The 18,996-nt window shown below is 47.3% G+C and overlaps 2 protein-coding genes across 2 annotated transcripts in view; both read right to left on the reverse strand.

The window, feature by feature from the left end:
* The window catches only part of LOC124480090 (potassium channel subfamily T member 2), a 27,690-nt gene extending 13,258 nt beyond the window's left edge, over positions 1–14,432 (reverse strand). Inside the window, exons 1-10 of the mRNA XM_047039162.1 lie at positions 14,109–14,432; positions 5,560–5,639; positions 5,185–5,287; positions 4,564–4,617; positions 3,764–3,812; positions 3,442–3,501; positions 2,833–2,907; positions 2,480–2,563; positions 2,093–2,187; positions 795–975 (exon numbers count right to left, since the gene is read on the reverse strand). Of these exons, the coding sequence (XP_046895118.1) occupies positions 795–975; positions 2,093–2,187; positions 2,480–2,563; positions 2,833–2,907; positions 3,442–3,501; positions 3,764–3,812; positions 4,564–4,617; positions 5,185–5,287; positions 5,560–5,639; positions 14,109–14,197 (870 nt within the window). The 5' untranslated portion in view covers positions 14,198–14,432. The remainder of the gene's footprint in view (positions 1–794; positions 976–2,092; positions 2,188–2,479; positions 2,564–2,832; positions 2,908–3,441; positions 3,502–3,763; positions 3,813–4,563; positions 4,618–5,184; positions 5,288–5,559; positions 5,640–14,108) is intronic.
* A 1,761-nt stretch (positions 14,433–16,193) lies between these two features.
* On the reverse strand, positions 16,194–18,986 carry qtrt1 (queuine tRNA-ribosyltransferase 1). Its single transcript, XM_047038663.1, has 9 exons — positions 18,616–18,986; positions 18,370–18,438; positions 18,135–18,273; positions 17,858–18,052; positions 17,632–17,770; positions 17,447–17,522; positions 17,237–17,346; positions 16,493–16,577; positions 16,194–16,386 (listed from the first exon to the last, which is right to left on the reverse strand). Exons 1-9 carry the CDS (start codon positions 18,886–18,888, stop codon positions 16,234–16,236), a joined length of 1,239 nt encoding a protein of 412 aa, XP_046894619.1. The 5' UTR covers positions 18,889–18,986; the 3' UTR covers positions 16,194–16,233.
* Positions 18,987–18,996: the final 10 nt, after the last annotated feature.

The raw sequence follows: 18,996 nt of genomic DNA on the forward strand, positions 1-18,996 counted from the left end.
AGCCCCCGTGCCACCGAGCCAGCGATGGATAGCAGCATGCAAACGGAGGGGGAGGGCGGAGGTACAGTAGCGACAGGCAGTTCAAGTGGGGGAGAAGAGGCTGTGTGCTCATGTGCTCCAGGGGGTCCCAGGCTGCCGGCAACGCTGCAGGCAGACGGACGGGCAGGCTGCCGGCCCTCCATGACAGGCCTGAGACCCACACACACACAGGGGGGTCGAGGGTTTGAGGGGGGGGGGGGGGAGGGTAGGGGGGCAGGCGGTTAAATGTCAGGGGGTATTTCTGGATGAAAGACAGGAAGGCGGTGCGGGTGGGCGACACGGCTCGGTGGGCCATTTTCTGTCCTGCGTGGACATGCTATCCGCCCTCCACCCCCCCTTAGCCCCCCCTATCACCCCCCCTTAGCCCCCCCCAATCTCCCCTCTTTGCAGCAGAGCAGTCCCTCAAACCCCTGGACACGCATTCAAAAAGACCCGTGACTCCAGCAACGCGGTCGGTGGTGTGCAGGCGGTGTGTGTGCGTGTGTGAGGCGCGAGAAAGACTGCCCCTCCCCCTGCTCTGCCCTCCTGCTCTGCCCTCCGGGGTCTCTCTGGGACAGTAGGGAACGTCAGGAGTGGCATCTGGGGGGGGGGGGGGGAGAGGAGCGATGACACTCATTTCCGAGAAAAGAACACGTCACACGCTGGTTTGACGCGAGGTTCACCGACACGGACACACCACGGGGCCTGTCGCTCGCCCACGTGGAGAGGCGTCAGCCCGTGTCGAGGTCCAATCGGCGCGGCCGTTGGGTTTCTACCTGGATGGGAAGCACGATGAGGGCCACGAAGATCATGATGACCACCAGCAGCTGCGAGGGCCAGATCTGTGGGGTGACGTCGCCGAAGCCCACCGTGGAGAAGGTGACCACGCAGAAGTACAGAGAGTCAAACAGCGTCAGGTTGTTCCCCGCGCGCTCCAGGTGCTGGATGCCACAGATGCTGGGGGAGGAGGAGGGGCAGGGAGGAGGGGAGACGAGGAGAGCCGGAGCGGGAGGGTAGGGTAGGGCAGGGGTGGATGAGAGGGGGGATGGAAGGAGGGAAGGATGAGGAGAGAAGAGGGGAGGAGTGGATGAGAGGGGGGATGGAAGGAGAGGAGGAAGGGGAGAGCGAAGAGGGACGGGGGAGAAATGAAAGGGGCGGATGAGGGGGGGGGTGGGAGGAGGGAAGGAAGAGGAGAGAAGAGGGGAGGGGAGAAATGAAAGGGGCAGATGAGGGGGGGATGGGAGGAGGGAAGGAAGAGGAGAGAAGAGGGGAGAAGTGGATGAGAGGGGGGATGGAGACAGATAGGGAACAGATGGAAGAGGGGGCCGAGGAGGAGAAGAATCAGACAGATAGAGGAGTGGAACAGTTGGAGGAAAGGGGGAAGGGACGGGAGGGAGAGAGAGAGAGACAGGAAGTCAGCGCAAATTAGCATGAACAGAGGGAGATGTGCAGTCGAGTGCGTGAGCTTTAGGTGTGAAAGGTTTCAAGTGTTTGATGACAGTTGGCTTACAGTGCGCGAGCGCGTTTACACACGCGGATATGTGAGTGGGTTTGCCTGTGCATGTAGGAGAGACTGTGTGTGCTTGCATGTGTGTGTGTGTGCGTGTGTTTACCCAGTGTTGAAGGGCCAGTTGAGTCAACATTCAGCTGTCAGTACTGAAAAGGTCAGATAGCCCCATTGAAGCCGCTTTTCTACCTCTAAGACCTCCTGTTGCCCATTAGCCTGCTTAGGCAGCAGGCAGAGATGCTACTAAGCACCCAGTAACACCTCATCAACTCTACACCTGACACCTGGCTCACACACTGTAAAATAGCCCCAGCCTTTATCTCTTTGACAGCTTATCTTCCGTAGCTCAGGGCGCGAATTGTACAATAAGGGTTTTAGACCCTGTATTTTGTCAACATGTTATCTCTCACGAATGCCTTCCTTTCACTCTCTTCCATTGTCGTCCACCGTGTCTTTGGCGGCTACACATTTCTCCTGTCCCTCCCTCTGCATCCCCACACCCCACACCCCCCCCCCCCCCCCCATTCCCCCCTCCCCTGCAAAATGGCTGCGATCGCTGGAACTCACCAGGTGAACATGAGGCAAACCAGAGTGCTGATGAGAATGAGGACCTGGTTAAACATGGCGGAGTGGGTCCGCTGAATTGCCCGGTGCAAATCGTTCTGAGGTGAAAAAGAAGACCACGGAAATTAGAAGGCGTTGTGTTCGGAATCGAGGCAATTCTGCTTGATGGCGATCAACGTGTCGTAGCACGCAAGAACAGAAGCAGACACGGTTGACGACACAGTGAGAGAGAGAGAGAGAACCGTAATTAAAGATCCATACAGATGATCAGACAGGTGCACACAGAGCCGTGAGAACAACAGACATCTATACACCTTCCCAGGACACCTCCTGAAGAGAGAAAACCAGAGATAACATGACGAGAGGAACGGTGCACATGTCCGTACTCACGATCATGTTCTCCAAGGCGTGTTTGGCCAACCAGCAGTTTAGAAACACGGGGATGAAGAGGTTTCTAACGGAGGGCAAAATCACCTGAAGAGGAGAGAGAGACAGAGAGAGACACAGAGAGAGACAGAGAGAGACAGAGAGAGAGAGAGACATATCCTGTATGTATTTAATATGGCGGGGGCGGGGGGGGGGGGGGGGGTGTACACAACCACACTGTCGGCACAGAAAGGCAACAAGTGGAACATGTGATTCGCATGCCAGTGGGGATTCAAAACTCTGCTCAGCCCAGAGCCGATGAGAAGCCCACAGACAGCATGTGCACTTCCTGTTTGATAAGGCGAGGCGCCACTCACAGTGATCACGAAGGGAACCGCGCTGATCATCTCCAGAATGAAGGGAACACGCAACACTTGCTCCCAAACGTTGCCCTGGAAACAACAAGCACACACGCGTCGGTTCAGGGAAACTCCATCGTCATGGCGACCCTGGGGATTACCAGATCAACTGTGGATTTGTGGGAGAAACTGACCCATTTCCACAGTTGAAAAGAGAGGCGGACCAGGGTTGGTCCACGAGTCACATTACTCACCCTATACTAAGCTCCCTGGTCAATTAAGATGTCAGAACAATCCGTTTTTATGTGTCTGATGCCTGTCTATAGCTGACATAAGTCTGGGTCGTGGGGGCGGACAGACATTGTGTATGTACAGACAAATCAATGGGATCAAGGCAGTAGGCCTTCACTAGCCCCTTCAACCCCTGGCAGAATCGCGAGGCCGGCTCTTAACTGGCATTTATGGCTGGGCAACCAGCAAGTCTTTTTAACGAAGACAGATGAAACATTGTGGCTTGAAGGCGGAACATTCCACGGATGCTCCTGTGCAAACAAACCCCAGTGTGTGCACTGACGAGGAGGCATGGGGTGAGGATGCCTGAGTCCATGGGGGAGCACGGGGTCTTACCTTGTAGCTGAGATACACCAGCAGCATGGTCTCAGAGAAACTGATGAAAGCCACAAGCACCTGGAGAAATAGAGGAGAGACATATCAAGAGAGAGAGAGAGAGAGAGAGAGAGAGAGAGAGAGAGAGAGAGAGAGAGAGGGGGAGAGAGAGAACCACTAGGTGTCTTAAGCAAGTGATGTCATAAACCAAAAGTGTCAGCAAGAACTGGAGATGTCTCTGTTTGTGTGTGAGAGAGAGAGCTGGATATTGTGTGTATTTGTGTGTGTGTGTGTGTGTGTGTGTCTGTATGCGTGTTCAAGTGAGAAACCACAGCAGTCTGACCTGTAGAGCCCAGAGAGGCAGCGGCCTCTCCACCCAGATGATAAGGGTCCTGACGAACGTCAAGAGAGAGAAAAGAGAAAGAGAGAGAAACAACATTTCGGAAAATGAATGACGTCAATACAAATGCAAGCAAATAATCCTAATCATTCAAACGACATCCCAGAATATTGTACAGGCGGAGGTTACCTGTATTACCAAGTGACCACTTGGAAGAAAATCACCAACAGAAACGGTATTACACAACAGAGGAAAAAGCCATTTTGGCAGAAACATTAATGTTTTATTGTGAGGCAGAGCCCTCTACGAAAGCATGCTGAGACCTATCTTGGCCGCCTGAGCAGCCATCGCCTGGTCGCCTGTTCGCCTGTTCTCTGGTTTGCTCCTTAGAGTGTTCAGCCTGGAGCAGGAAGCTTTATTGAGCCTATTCTGTCATGTTCCTTATTCATTTGGAGCTGGAGCCTCCACAGTGTCACTCGCCACCAATTAGATCAATAGGTCTGGGTGTAGACCAGGCCTGGCAGAGGCTTGCTATAGGCCTGCATCCCTCCACCATACTTCCTGATTAGGCTGTGTGGCCACTACTTATGTGCATAACGTTGGCATGTAATCCATACTGGCACTGTGATTCACTCATGTGACATGGCGAGGTTCAATATAAGGATTTCAGACCACTTTATCACGCTGCGCTCCATTGATCCGGTGGCGTCGTGTGGTCTCATTAAGCTGCTGTGTGGCTGTCCAGAGGGCTGACCTCCCGCGTGAACCCCTCTGCTTTGAGACTACAGCCGTGCTTCTCTTACCAGTCAAACTCACTCCGGGGACGGCTCGACGCGTTCTGCTTCGGACAATCGCTACTGCCTCGGACGAATGAGGGAGAGAGTGAGAGAGGGGTCGTGGGAGGGAGGGAGAGAGAGCAGGGATGAAGGAAGAGTGTCAGTGAGAGGTGCATCAGTGCTCATGCCTTCTGCCTTACACATACTTACACCCCCAGACCTTTTCCATTTGCATCTCGGGTAGCATCTGCAGTACTATCTTGCTTTCCATGCCTTATCCCCATACATTTACTCATCCCCATCTCCACATCCTTGTCCTTATCCTCTCCCTCCCATCTCCTTCCCAGCCCTCCCCTGCCCTCCTTCTTTTCCCCTGCCCACCCTCCATCCCTTCCCTTCCCCTGCCCTGCCCTGCCCTGCCCTGCCCTGCCCTGCCCTGCCCTGCCCTGCCCTGCCCTCCTTCTCTTCCCCTGCCCACCCTCCATCCCTTCCCCTGCCCTGCCCTGCCCTGCCCTGCCCTCCATCCCTTCCCCTGCCCTGCCCTGCCCTGCCCTGCCCTCCTTCTCTTCCCCTTCCCTGCCCTGCCCTCCTTCTCTTCCCCTGCCCACCCTCCATCCCTTCCTCTGCCCTGCCCTGCCCTCCCCTCACCAGTCTTGTCTCTGCTCCTGTGGGTTGTCCAGCAGGACTCTGACGATGTACAGGCAACAGCTCAGCACTTTCAGAGAGAAGTTGAACATGCGCACCCTCAGACCTGCAAGAGAGGGCACCAGCACATGCAGTCAACAAATCCGCACGCGCCCACCCGCCCGCCCCCCACGACGTAGACCATCAACACGGACACCACGTCACAGGAAACAGACCCACAGACTCACAATGGAACCCATCAAAGCACAGCAACACAGGGCACATTGAACAACCACTTACTTTTGAGAACAAGACAAAACGGAAGGAGCACAACTGGTGGACCACTAAATAGCACGACTCATAAGACACAACCCGGTTCCCCAAACACAGACAACTCACTGGATCTTTGGTTTTTGATGAAGAACAGCTTGAGACGCTCCTTGAACGTGTTTTCGTTCACATAGAACTCGACCTGCACCCTAAGAGAGGGGTGGAGAGATGGACGGATGAACAGAAGGCGTGTCAGCGACGTGCGAGGCGACTCGGGAAACAGAGGAGCGAGGGAGAAGTGCCAGAGATGTGTGGCGAGATAGACGGCCATGGAGCGACTCAATAACGTCAGAAGAGAGAGAGAGAGAGTGGATGAGAAAGAGAGATATAGACGGAGCATGATTAAAGACACGGCGGGGAGGGAAAGGGTAATAATGAGTTTATGAACTGCAGCAAGTTGGCAAGTAAGGCACAGTGCCGTTTTTTATCGACTAATAGGTTTTTAGAGGAAATGATGATGCTGCCTTTCTTCCCCGCTTGCCATGTCACAGACGGCGGCAGTCACCCTCGTTATCGCTCCTGATTAAATATAGAGCAACAAATGACTTCCCTTTGATGTTCTGCCAAACATGAGTGTCCATAATTACTGCTCTTACTTCCCTCCCAGACCCCAATGGGTGAGGACAGACCTACACACTTTTGTACACCTGCCATGTGGCATTAAATCTATTATACACACATGTAAGACAACTCCCACGGATGCCACACACACACACACACACACAGTGTGCTACATACACACACAAACACGCACAGTCTCAAGATGTCACATTTCCTGTCAGACCTTCTCATGAGAGATTGCGCACACCTGTCCTTTCATCCTATGGGCCCTGCTGGCACGCAAAGGGAACTGGGTGACTCAGACACTGGTTGAAACCGCGGCGACGCTTTCTGGTGGTCTCTGTGCCACACAGACACACACACACACAAAAGCAAAAGGCCACCATCTAATCTTCCAGCCAGTGGGGGTCTTCAAAGGCTTCTAACACTGCTGAAAACTAGGAACCCCCCTCATGGTCAGTCAGACGCGCACTCCAAGCAACACCCGGGGAAACTTTCGCTTTGTGTTGCTATGGTGACGGAGCATCCCTCTTCTTCTCCCTCTCTCACACACGAGCAGACGAGCAAACACACACTTGAGAGTGTTAAGTCGTCGTAAACCAGCAGCTGCATTCAAACTTGATGATACTCTGTAGCTCCTTTGGCTTGAAGCACTGTGGGTTTGCAGTCTGTGCTTGGTCTGGACACAGTTGCACACTCTGAAATTAGAAAATGATCTCCAATCTGATTTACTGCAAGAAGAAAAGCTTGACACTCATACTACCAGGGTGGGACGTACGCCGATAGGGGATGTTCTTCATTTACTGTCACAAATCCATTCCAAGTCCCTGTCAATCCTATAAGAAGCTTCCGCAACTTTCTAACCGGGCACAATCCTATCTTTCCCTCTTGGTGTTCACTTTTCTTTTACAGTTGGCAACAGTAGAGGACAATTAAACTGAAGCCGCAGCCCAATAAAGTTATGGATAGAATCTATGATGTGTTATCCAAAGGAGAGAAATAAAACACACGGGAAATTAATTCTAAACAAAATCACCAACAAAAAAAGGAAAACAGTCAGGCAATCATTCAAAGCCAAGCAGCCCTTTGGAATTTGAAGCAGGACTTGATATGAGCCCCGAATAATTGCTTTGGTAGATTAAATCGCTTAAATCATCTGAAACTGGAAACTATGTTAAGCTGGGTTGTCTAGAATTTCCACCTCTTAATTCAGTTTGATGTTGCTTTTAATGTCCCCTGACATGCTCACAAAAAACATAACAAAACAATCTTCAAATGTAATTAACATGAGTGACAGTTAAATTACTAAAAACCCACAGGTATCATATTAAAATGACAACTGACAGTTTAGAATCTCCTCCGTATTCCATTGTATCACTGCATTTACACACTGACCATGGAGGAACAAAACAAAAGAGACTCAACAGGGGCTTCTCAATGGTCCACCATGTTGTGTTTGATTGTTCTTCTACAGGTACAGTCCTGCACTTTTTGTGGTTCATGTTGTTTTAATTTGTAACTTGTATAACTGCATGCTCTTATGGGTCTTCCCTTTTGGCACTTGTTTTGTTTTTTCACAATGTATGCTTCATGTTTTGGCTGCTTGCAATGTTTGAGACTACCTCGTTGTTATGATCAGTGACCTATGCTCTTTTGTAAAGCTCTCTCTTGGAAGTCGATTTGGATAAAAGCGTCTGCTGAATGCATAAATGTAAATGTAAATGTGTAGGACAAAGGTTTGTCTATTTCAAATAATCATCCAAAGTACACCCATTCTGCATTGAAATTCAATGTATACACCGTGGCAGAAGATGTTGATGTCAGTACACAACAACAGCTGATCCCAGATGTTTAAACATTTTATTTTGTAGTAAGGGCAAACAACTATTGCGGCATGGTAGATGTAAAGCGAGATATGCAAAATTAGGCTCATGGGAGATCATCTGCCTGTACCTTCATGGCAGAGAAAGAGATAGAGACAGAGAGAGAGAGAGAGAGAGAGAGAGACAGAGAGAGAGAGAGAGAGAGAGAGAGAGAGAGAGAGAGGAGAGAGAGAGAGAGAGAGAGAGAGAGAGAGAGGAGAGAGAGAGAGAGAGAGAGAGAGAGAGAGAGAGAGAGAGAGAGAGAGAGAGAGAGAGAGAGAGAGAGAGAGAGAGAGAGAGAGAGAGAGAGAGTGAGACAGAGACAGAGACAGAGAGAGAGAGAGAGAGAGAGAGAGAGAGAGAGAGAGAGAGAGAGAGAGAGACAGAGAGACAGAGAGACAGAGAGACAGAGAGACAGAGAGAAAGAAACTGCAAAAAAAATCTGCTCTCCTGCTGATTCCTGTTTGTCTGGGCTCTATAATGACACAGCACTGGCACACTAATGGCAGAGAGGAGGAGTCAAGGGGCAGAGCTCTGACCATCACCATCCAAGCTGACTCACCACCACCTCAAAAGTTGTTCAAAAGAGGCAGAAAAAGAAGCTAAATTACCTGGGAGGATGTCCACTTAAACAGTTAATTGGCAAATGCACCTTCAAAGTGCCTTTTCTAAAGATGATACACAGCACCGAAAGCTAAAGGGAAAACACCTTTAAAAAGAGAAGGTTTTTATTAAGCTGTTAAAATATCATTTTTAAATTATTTTGCATGATGAACACAAAGGAATACTTTAACTGACAGAGAATTCCTTTTTTATTGATATAAGATGACAAACCTTATGACAATGGAGGCAAATATTCAACATTGGACGATGGAAGATGAATACAGAACATGACAGCAGTAATGGGAGAAAAACTGTCAAAGACGACATGAAACACAGGAGAGGGCCGGCAGAGCAAAGCACCGTGGCAAATACAGAGCCTCCGAATGAGAGGAGGTGAATTCAATGGGGGCTACAGGAAGCAAATAAATTGCACACCTCCGCGAGGCCTGCTTCACAGATTGAGAGGCGCGGTGTCCTCCGCTCCCACCAAAGGGAGAGAGACACAGTGGCAGCTCGACCCTGACCCACATGCACGCCGTGTGGATCGAGACAAGAAAGTACGGGGAGAAAACGTCAGGACGGGGGGAAAAAACACTGGCACATACAGGAATAAACATTCGAAAGATTCGTCTATATGAAGTGCTAAGGGGTGGGGGGGGGGGGGGGGGGGGGCGGAATTAAGCCATCATTATTTCACTCTGTATCTCCCTCCCTCTTTCTCTCTCTCTCTCCATCACAAACGCACGTTCGCACGCAGACTGTAGAAAGGCCCAGCTATGTGCCCGGCAGGAGATCGAAGCCTCCATTGTGCATGGTGACGGATGAGAGTGTGTATCCCCGTTTTGAGGCAGTCGTTCTCACCCGTCCCCTGCCCCCCCCCCCCGCACTCACTCCGCCCCGCAGACTAAATGAAAGTCATCTTTCACGGGGACGGTGCGAGCCACAGCGACAGTAAGTAAGTGTGCTCGATCGCTTTTTTTTTCACGCAAAACCCATTTCCTCGCTAGGTGTGAGTCTTTGCAGAGTAAGTAACACCATACATCATCGGTTTAACTGTCATCTACTCATCCTCTCTTCATCCCTCCATCTAAGTGAGACCAATGTATCCTCCCTTATTATATCCATCCTCCTTTTGTCTTTCTTGGGTGGCGTGGCACACAGTACACTGTACAAGTCTTCTGGAGACACAGGGAGAGATCTTCTTACTTTGCAGTCTTATTCACTAGGCCCTGATGCATTGCACCCTAAACAGTGTTTAGTTCGAGCCCTCATTTTACCTCGCTCGAACACACCATGAGAGAGGGACGATTAACTGTGTCGATGCTGAGCTAAACACATAAACATACAAGATTTACAAAGTCTTTTAAAGTCTGTTCCAAATACCATATTGAATTAGCCCTGCAGGGGACATAATTGCCAAGGTAAATGACTGATATCAGAAATGGATTCCTCTCACGGCCCTCACTTCGGTACCTGCAAGGCTGCTGGGAGCGGAAGACAATTCCTGCTGCTTATTGAGTTAACATGATTTGGGACTAGGGGAGATAGGATCAGTGTGTTTGTGATGCCTCCATAGCGGCTCAGCTTCTCCCTGCTCTCATGCTGATGTTACTGGAGCATCCAGCGCCGATGCGACCCCCAGGCTAGCCCAGGCAGACACAGCTAAATGGCGTCCGCCATTCGATGGGTTCTTCTCAGGGGTGTCACGGCTGGATGGGTTCCTCCTGGAAGCTGCCTCTGGCCAAGTCTTCAATGCCCGAGAAAAAGCCCAGGGCATGATGGGAAGGCCAAAGATGATCTGGAGGATGGTCTGTCACTGAGCTCTACTGTACGTCACAGGTGCTTTAGGCATGAGCCCTCATCCATTAGACCTGGCTTTAAAGCCACTGCATGTGATTTTTGGTGACACACTTTGGGATGCGAAATGGATGCTTTACAGATGACTCTACACTGGCTGAGAAGGGGGCAGGTTTTATCAGCATGTCGACAATGTGGCACACATTATACAGAGATAATCCTGCGAGGACAACTTTAGTGGAAATGTAAAGTAGGTGACACAACAGAACGCGATATTTTGTTTCACAGTAATCCCTTAGGATGTTAGAATCATCTTCACGTGCCCTCTCTACAGGTCTGACTCGCCCACTAATTTATTGCGTGATGGCCTGCCCACCATGTCCAGATCTGCCACTAACCTTCTCTAAATTGACAATAATTAGGTGCTTTCTTTAATTAAAACCAGGGACAGCTGGCAGTCTTTCATTTGTCAGTGCCATCTACCTTTCTACTCCTGGGCAGGGGTTTCATTGTAATCTGGGCCAATTATACATCTCTACCCAATTAATTCCTATTAAGACCTGAGAGTTTTTTTCACTTTGATCCAAATGTTTACCAAATGGTTGTGTGCAGGGTTACACAGTAGCCTTCGGAAAACCAATTACATTTCGTAATTTAGTCATTAGAGCTTGGTATCTGAGGACTCCCACCTCCCATTGTTTATAAGCTTGGGTTTTAGAAAAGATTATTGTCTTCTTCACAACTAAATGTGGGGAAGCACTCCATTTAGGCCCACCAGTCTATCTGACATCTACCTTAGCAGACTACGACAATTCCTAGATTGACTATTTCGACTTTTTTTGTCCCTATCCCAACTGAGGAGACCGGAAAGATGGCAGGGTGCGAATGGAGCAGAAATGGGGTATGGGAAGAGGTGGTGGCGGTAGTCAAACAAAGACATCATTTGTATGATAATCCTGGTCTCCTGGTTGAAAACTCCAACAAATATGTTACATAGTGAGGAAGGATGGACAACATTACATTAAACCACTCTATAGAGAGAGAGAGAGAGAGAGCTGGGTGACATGCTTGCTGTGACGGCCTGCCAGATGTTATCAGACCAATGTGATTAGCTTTCCTTTGCTCTGTGGTCATCATCCAGAATGGAAGCAAATCAGGGACTACGTCTGATATCAACACCCTCCCACCAACCAGATCAGGATGGAGAGCTTTAAGGCCACACATTCTGACGAAAGGCTTGGCAACTCTATTTACTCTGTGACAAGCTTATCACCAGCCCTCGTAAGTTCTGGCTGGCCGTGTTTAGTCATCAGCCATTTCCAGAGTAACATAGGAGCCTTTGCCAGTGCTTGAATAGCGCCACTGTAGACGTTGTTTTATCAAGACTTGTACAGTGCACACTGCTCTTTACTCGCAAATGAACAACAGTAAAGAGATAGATCCTGCCACTGAGATATGTACGCTTATGCACGCTACATCGAAACAGCTGGAGATACCCTTCAAACCTTCCTCAAGCGCCGTTTTTATGTTTGCGAGCTACTGCTTTCATGGTGACACTTAATATGGGGCGTTGATAACACTTTATTTGAACAGTGTTGAGAACATGAGTGGTAGAGGAGTCCCTTGGAAGGAGAGATGAGCACAGTATACGTTGGGTGTGAAGAGGTACTCCAGTCATCGGAAACAAACAGAGAGCAGCCGAGGAGGAACATTATAGGGCTGTATGTATGGAGAAGGGAAGAGGATGGGAGGGAGAGAGGGAGAGAGGGAGGGAGGGAGGGAGGTGAGTGGTCCATAGGGAGGAAGAGGAAGGGATTACTGGGCTCAGTAATGTGTTTTTTTCCCTGCACAAGATGTGTATAAGGGATATACATTACGGATATGGGAACAATGTGTGTGGTTGTACGTGTGCGTGTGCATTTGGGGGTGTAAAGGATTCTGTCTTGGGATTCGTAGAGACACTAAGCCAGTCCCATGCAGGACACAGAATGACTCAGGTTGTCACCATTAATTGTCCCACTCTCTTCGGCACCGCTCCATTTTATACGTGTTAATATTCTTTTGCCAGTGAGATCAACACTTTGACCCATCACAGAATGTTCACCCTCCACCCCCACCCCTGCTCTACCCTTTCTCGCTCCCACACACACACACACACACACAACACACACACAAACTGGAACACACACACTCCACTCCTCCACACCAGTCTCACCATGCAGTTTTGTCACATTGCTTGCATTAAAAGCCCAGTCTGATATCAGAAGAGTGGCACTTAGCTCTCTGTTCATGTCATTACAGCAGAGGAGAAGTGCGTGTATGTGTGTCCATGTTTCAACAGAATGCCAGACCAAGAGGGATCCAAAGTGAACAAGCCATGAGTGTCATGCAACTCAATGCCCACTAGAACCTGTGACGTGACAACCATCAAGTCATCTCTCACACTTAAGCCCACATTTCCCCAGGAACACATTCAATATGGAGCAGTGTTCTCTGGGAGTAGTTGGAGGGCATTGGCTGCAGTCTGTAACCTGGGCTCTCAACCAGACAATGAGGACAGTCACAATGTTTACAGCTTCGGTTGTTCCCCAAAAATGCCGACCTGCTTTCCGTCACATTCAATCCTCGCAGACACTTGGATACGTCATTTCAGTTAGCCGTCACCCCAGCCTCCTCCCGCTCAAATACTCAGACACCCACGCAGTATGACTTCAGTGGTAACAGTGACCTACTGTGAACACCCAGCCTCTCATACCACCTATAACCAGATTTTACAGATCTGAATGAGGTTACAATGTCCTTTCTCTCTGTAATATCAGTCCCTGGGCCATTTTTGAAACTTGAACGAAGGCCACTGGTGAAAGGGAAGAGGTCCAGACACAGTATTGTGGGGCCTTCAGGAGGACAAGGCAAGTGATGAAGATGCAAAAGACGTTTGTATCTGTGAGACATGTTATATACATGTAATATCAAATCATCAGTCCTTGAGCGTTCCAGGAGAGATATTGTTTCAGTAATATTATACCCGTTATTGACAGGGCAAAAGTTGTGTAAGCCTCTGTGTTAGTCTCTATCATTGTATAACGTGGCTTAAACGGACACTTTCTCCAAACCTTTCAAAAGCAACGGTTGCCAATTATCCGATTCAAAACACCCACTCAAGACCACAAGAAAGTGTTCTGGTCCTCCTTTCTAACCTAGCAACCAGGGGGGCAAGTGTGAAATGGAGGTTCCATTTTCCATTAGTCTCTGTAATGAAATAGCCAGACCAAGTGTTGCATATTCTTATGTAATAAATATGCATGTGGAAAAGGATGCCAAGTACATTGTGCTTGAAATGGGAGGTATGCGCAGGTTAATTGACAGTTGGTGGGGATACCTATAAATTGCCAGGGCACATTGTGAAATTGTCTGACCTGTGTAAATGTCTTTAATCATGTCAGGAACATATATATATGTTATGTCAAATATATGAATAATTACATGGAAGCCTGTCCTTTAAAGACCAAAAACCAAGGTAGTTGCCTGATCCTAAAATTGATTTGCTCCAAATGCCTGTTTTATATCAAGCGCACACACCGCAATTTATTTTTCCTTCTCATGTCTGCATCATGTCAGTAGTAGTCTTACATAATTATACCATGAAAACTAATCACTGAACCTTTTGTATTTAATTATCTGCATATGATTTGACAACGCAGACATTCCTTAAACGTGATGATCTGAAAATAAAAGCACTGAATCATCAATGTACAAAACGACGGTGTCTATTGCTTCTTTTCGGAAGTTCCTTACCTGTCGTCTGCCTGCCAGTCACCGAGCAACAGGTCTCGGAACCGGTACCGTGGCGGCAGCGGGAGTACCTCCTTCTCGAGCTCAACCATTGTCCACGCTTCAGCCCCGAACCCACCAGCGAAAGGTATCAAAATTAGAAACGCAAACGGAGACGCCTCGATTAAAGGATATTCTCCAAACCAACCACTCTATTGTTACATAAAATTATTTTGGTCTACGAAATACAAATCATGGCACTCCGAATTAAGTTGTTTTGTTGCTGTCACTGCTACTTTTCTACAACAGCAACAGGTCGAAGATGCTCTGCTGTGAAGCGTAGGTACTTTTAGCGTGACAGCTTAAGAGCAACTGGTTGTCTCATGAAAAATCCCCTGGTTCCTACAGACGCAGCGACCATATCGCTCTTCCACTTTTGACCGATTGGACACGCATCTTTACAATATGATACATATGTCAAAAACCGCAAACCTTTAATCTATGACATTCTCTTACATTTCACTTGGTCTACGTTTAAAATCCCCATTAATTCTGTTCACGCTTGATTCTTAATGTTCACAAGGTAAATAAATTAGTTGTGACACATTTGCTCCGAATTTATGTTAATCCATTTAGTGGCATCACATTTCATTTTGGTAAAAAAAATCTGAGTTTAATAATTATGTATGAGGCAACATCCCAGTTTTATTTGCAGCGCTCCGATAAAGAAACCTCAGCGTTTTAATTTCCCACAGACACGATTCCGCCACGCACTGTTTTCAAGGCAACAGTGCGACACAGATATAGTCAATAAGCACGTTCGTCTACAACCATTCAAACAATGGTAACTCAACCATCAACGAAAAATACTGATTACATCAATTTAGTAAACGTCGGCTGTTTGTCTGATGCACTTTATTACATTTAATAGCCTTAATCACCAGCACCAGTGAACCAGCCCCATACAAAAACAGTTTACCATGTTTGAATTATTCAATTGACAATTTTTTTTTATCAAACTGTATCCAAATCAATTTATTGAGCATAGTTGAGAGGTTGTCTGCATGATTAGGTCTACTCTGTTTAACTTGCTAGTCTAAAACATGATATTTGTACATATTTAAATGTACAAATGACAATAACATTTACCAGAATTATTTATTTGTCAAAATCACAATGCAAAAATGAGCAATACAACTTTGTTCAACAGTTTCTTCCAAGTTGTGGGTTTGTATAATTATGCTTTGTTCTCCTGGGTTATTATGACAGCGGCAAGTCATAATACTAGGCATCATCATGTGTTCATGACAGTAATGCTTGTAAACAGACACAGGAAATTGTGATGCTAAAAAGCCTCCCCCAGAGGACTGCTTTGAGTCTCTGCCATCTGCATGCAAATCAGACAGAACCATTTACAGCTGGGCCACTGTCCTTTCTTCTTCTTCTTCTTCTTCTATGAACCATCTCCAGCGTGTCAAACCAGCAGAGAATGTAATCAATTCATTGAGTAATCTTTCCCCAGATTTTGTCTATTTTGCCCTCTAGTGGCTCAATATCACAAGCACACAAATTCAATCTGTCCATGAGTCCACTTAAACATCACAACAAAACAGAACAGAACCTTCACAGGTTCATTCCCTCTGGCAAAGAGTGATTACGAACCTCTGAAAACCTTCATAAATAAGCAACAAAACAGCATGGCATTTACAGAGGAAGGGCCGCTGGTCTGTAGCCATGGTAACAACAAAAAGTGCCTGAATAAATGAGGAGACAGTTCCTGGATTTTAACATTCATCCGGTCTCACATTACCATACTCCCAAGTCTACAGTCAAGACCACTGGTTCACAGGGTCTGACTACTGTCAGCTAAAATGAGATGTCTGATGCACAGCATGCAGCAGTCTGTTTGGAGAAGCCCACTGATATAGCAAAGGCAATGGATGAAAATCCAAACAAACATGAAATAAAATGTGACTGCCAAGTCAGCAGGCTGCCAGACCACAGACCTAAGAGACCTATGCTCATATGTAGACAAGAGTGTAAAAAAAAAAAGACATTTCAGTCAGAATGTGTTTTTCCAAAAGGCATTTTCCCATAAAAATCCCACAGGTCTCTCCAGGGGACAGTTCCAGAGTTTCTAATTAGCGATTCAATCCAGCGTGATGTTGACTGATGCTAAAGCATCAACTGCCCAAGTGGGATACTGGGCACGGTCGGGGTACATCCTCTTCATGAAGGCTCGCACAAATTCAGGGAACTGACCGTCCACAATACTCTGTCTCACTGACCGCATAAGAGTGAGCTGGGTGGGGGGAAAAACAATGACATGATCAACAATTGATTCCAACGACGAACATTCATCCAGGGCACTCAATTGTGAATGAAATGAAGACTTTTGCCTCGTCTACCTGGTAGACGATGTTGTGGATGGTGATGTGATGCATGGCTGCAGGGTCGCTCTTGAACAGGGCATGCAGGTAGGCCCGGGTGTGTCTGCCAAGATCAAAGAACAAGTAAAACACCAAGTACACTTACAGTTCTATTTCCGTTTTTGTTCCCAGCCAGATTCAACACTTGTAACCAGTTGTCAACACACAATAGGAAGATAACACAAATCAGGAAAATCCATCTTGCAACTACAAATAGTGAGATAAGAACTGCACTGCATACTCAAGCAGGTACTGTCACATGTTGTTTAGGCCCACATTTATCACTGACCCCATCCCCTGTGACATGATTACCAGATCCATGTTATTTCTTTAACCCTCGCATATTAGAGAACAATATTTTGGGCTATAGACTCTCTATAAACTGTTTCCCCTAAATGTGGTCCTCTCATGGCTCCGGCTGTCAGTCTGGAGTTCAGTAGAAAAGCATACCAATGGGCAATCCCATCATCTTTCTTCAGAAGAGGTACCAGTGAATAGCAATTTGTGTGCATTTGACAAGTAACAAAAGCACAATTTAATAGACTAGAAACGTCACTGCAACAGCAAGCAGGCCTGCAGACTTGTGAAATTCTAACTATTCTCACTTGTGAAAAACCTAGGTTTAGTTTTCAAATGATGAGCTTTCCAAGAGAAGCAAACAAACTTCTATACTTAAACGTGAATATTGTTTGGTAAAGCATGAAGCGTGGTTAGACCTTTTACCTCTTACAGGTGGGACACTGGCAGTCTGGGTCAATGGGCTGGAAGTCCTTTGAAAACTGCTTATGTTTGATCTGGAGAGATCCCCATGGCACCAGGGCTGATCCGAACCTCTGAGACAAGAGTAACAACATAAGGATAATACGAATGACAGCCTGGCATATATACTCCATAAATGATCAATATCGCTGACAAAATCAGAAGAGTACTTACTGCAGTACGGGTAGGGAACACGCAGTCAAACATATCACAGCCCAGAGCGACACATACCACCAGGTCCACAGCATAGCTGGAACATTCATAACAGTCACACATAATCTACTGTATGTTTGATACCGTTTTTTTTTTTTTTGTACAGATAATCATGCAGAAATACAAAGCGCTGGTAGCATCCGTACCCAACACCCATCAGGTAGCGAGGCTTCTCGCGGGGCAGGTGATCGGTGCTGAGTGTAACCATCCTCCAGAAGTCATCTTTCTCTTCACCTCCACTCAGACCACCAATGGCGAAGCCGGGCACGTCTCGTTTGGTCATTTCTAAGAAGGTGTCAGAGATACTTGAGTATTTGAAATGTACGTTTAAGAGAAAGTCTGTGCATGTTTCAGAAAGGCATCAGGTCCTACCATCTAAACAGGCCCTTCGTAGCCCTGGGTTTAACCCTCCCTGAATAATGGCAAACAAATTCTGCTTGTCTGGATTTTTATTAGCGGCTATGCAACGGTCAAGCCAGCGAATAGACCTCTTCATAGCCTCCTCTACCCGGGGTCCGGTAACTGTACTGCTGACCACATCGTCCAACTGCATCATGATGTCAGAGCCTGGGAAAAAAAAAACATATGTTTCCAAATGTGAACTAGTCCTTAAGTATATGGATGTACAACTGTTCTGTGCCATGTTTACCTAGACTATTCTGAATACTGATGGACTGTTCCGGACTCAACAGGATCTCCTTGCCGTCATAAGGGGATCTGAACTTGACCCCTTTCTCTGTAACCTCTGAAAGTTCAACAAGAGACACCATCTGGAACCCTCCACTGTCCTGTGAGGAAATAATACATTGAGTCAAGAATGGGTGGAGTGGATGGAAAGATGTATTGAATTTCTAAATGGATTTGTTTGAAATAACAATACTCACTGTCAAAAGGTTTCTCTTCCAGTTCATGAAGCCATGCAGGCCATTTGCCTTCTCAATCAGTTCAGGACCCTGAGGAATAAAGTATAGGAAAACAGTTATGGGGGACTAGCTACCATGCACACCAGACCTGAACAGCTCTCTGTCTAGCGAGCTGATGATACATTATTATGTAAATACAAATCCTGGAGGAGTGAACACGTATTAAAATAATCCTTATAAAGCATTTAAATATATAACGTCACCTACCGGCCTCATACCTAAGTGGTATGTGTTGCCAAGACAAATCTGACATCCAAGTCCCTCCAACTGATCCACCGTGATTCCCTTCAATGTACCTTGCGTTCCTACCGGCATGAAAACGGGGGTGCTGACCGTACAGTGTGGAAGTGTAAGATCACAAGCTCTCGCTTTTGTTACCGGGCATTCAGCAACGATTCGCAAAGCTAAAGGAGAAACAGTGGAAACAACTTTCTTAACAGACATGCCAGTTTCAGATTCTTTTAGCCCAGTCGCAGCCATGTTGTTGTATGAGCACGTGAACAAATGGCAACTGTGGTTTGATTGACACTTCAGTTGATCACTAACAGCCAATAACGAGACGGTATAGAGAGAGAGGCAGTGTGATTG

Source organism: Hypomesus transpacificus, chromosome 17 (genome assembly GCF_021917145.1).
Source record: "Hypomesus transpacificus isolate Combined female chromosome 17, fHypTra1, whole genome shotgun sequence".
Taxonomy (NCBI): domain Eukaryota; kingdom Metazoa; phylum Chordata; class Actinopteri; order Osmeriformes; family Osmeridae; genus Hypomesus; species Hypomesus transpacificus.

Bases quoted from the DNA above. Each gene is read 5' to 3' on its own strand.
- qtrt1 (XM_047038663.1), bottom strand. From the start codon at position 18,888: ATGGCTGCGACTGGGCTAAAAGAATCTGAAACTGGCATGTCTGTTAAG. The intron at 18,274-18,369 runs GTGAGTATTGTT...ATTTCCTCACAG, and splicing joins GGAAGAGAAACCTTTTGACA to GACAGTGGAGGGTTCCAGAT. The intron at 16,578-17,236 runs GTAAAAGGTCTA...TGATCTTGGCAG, and splicing joins CAGTGTCCCACCTGTAAGAG to ACACACCCGGGCCTACCTGC.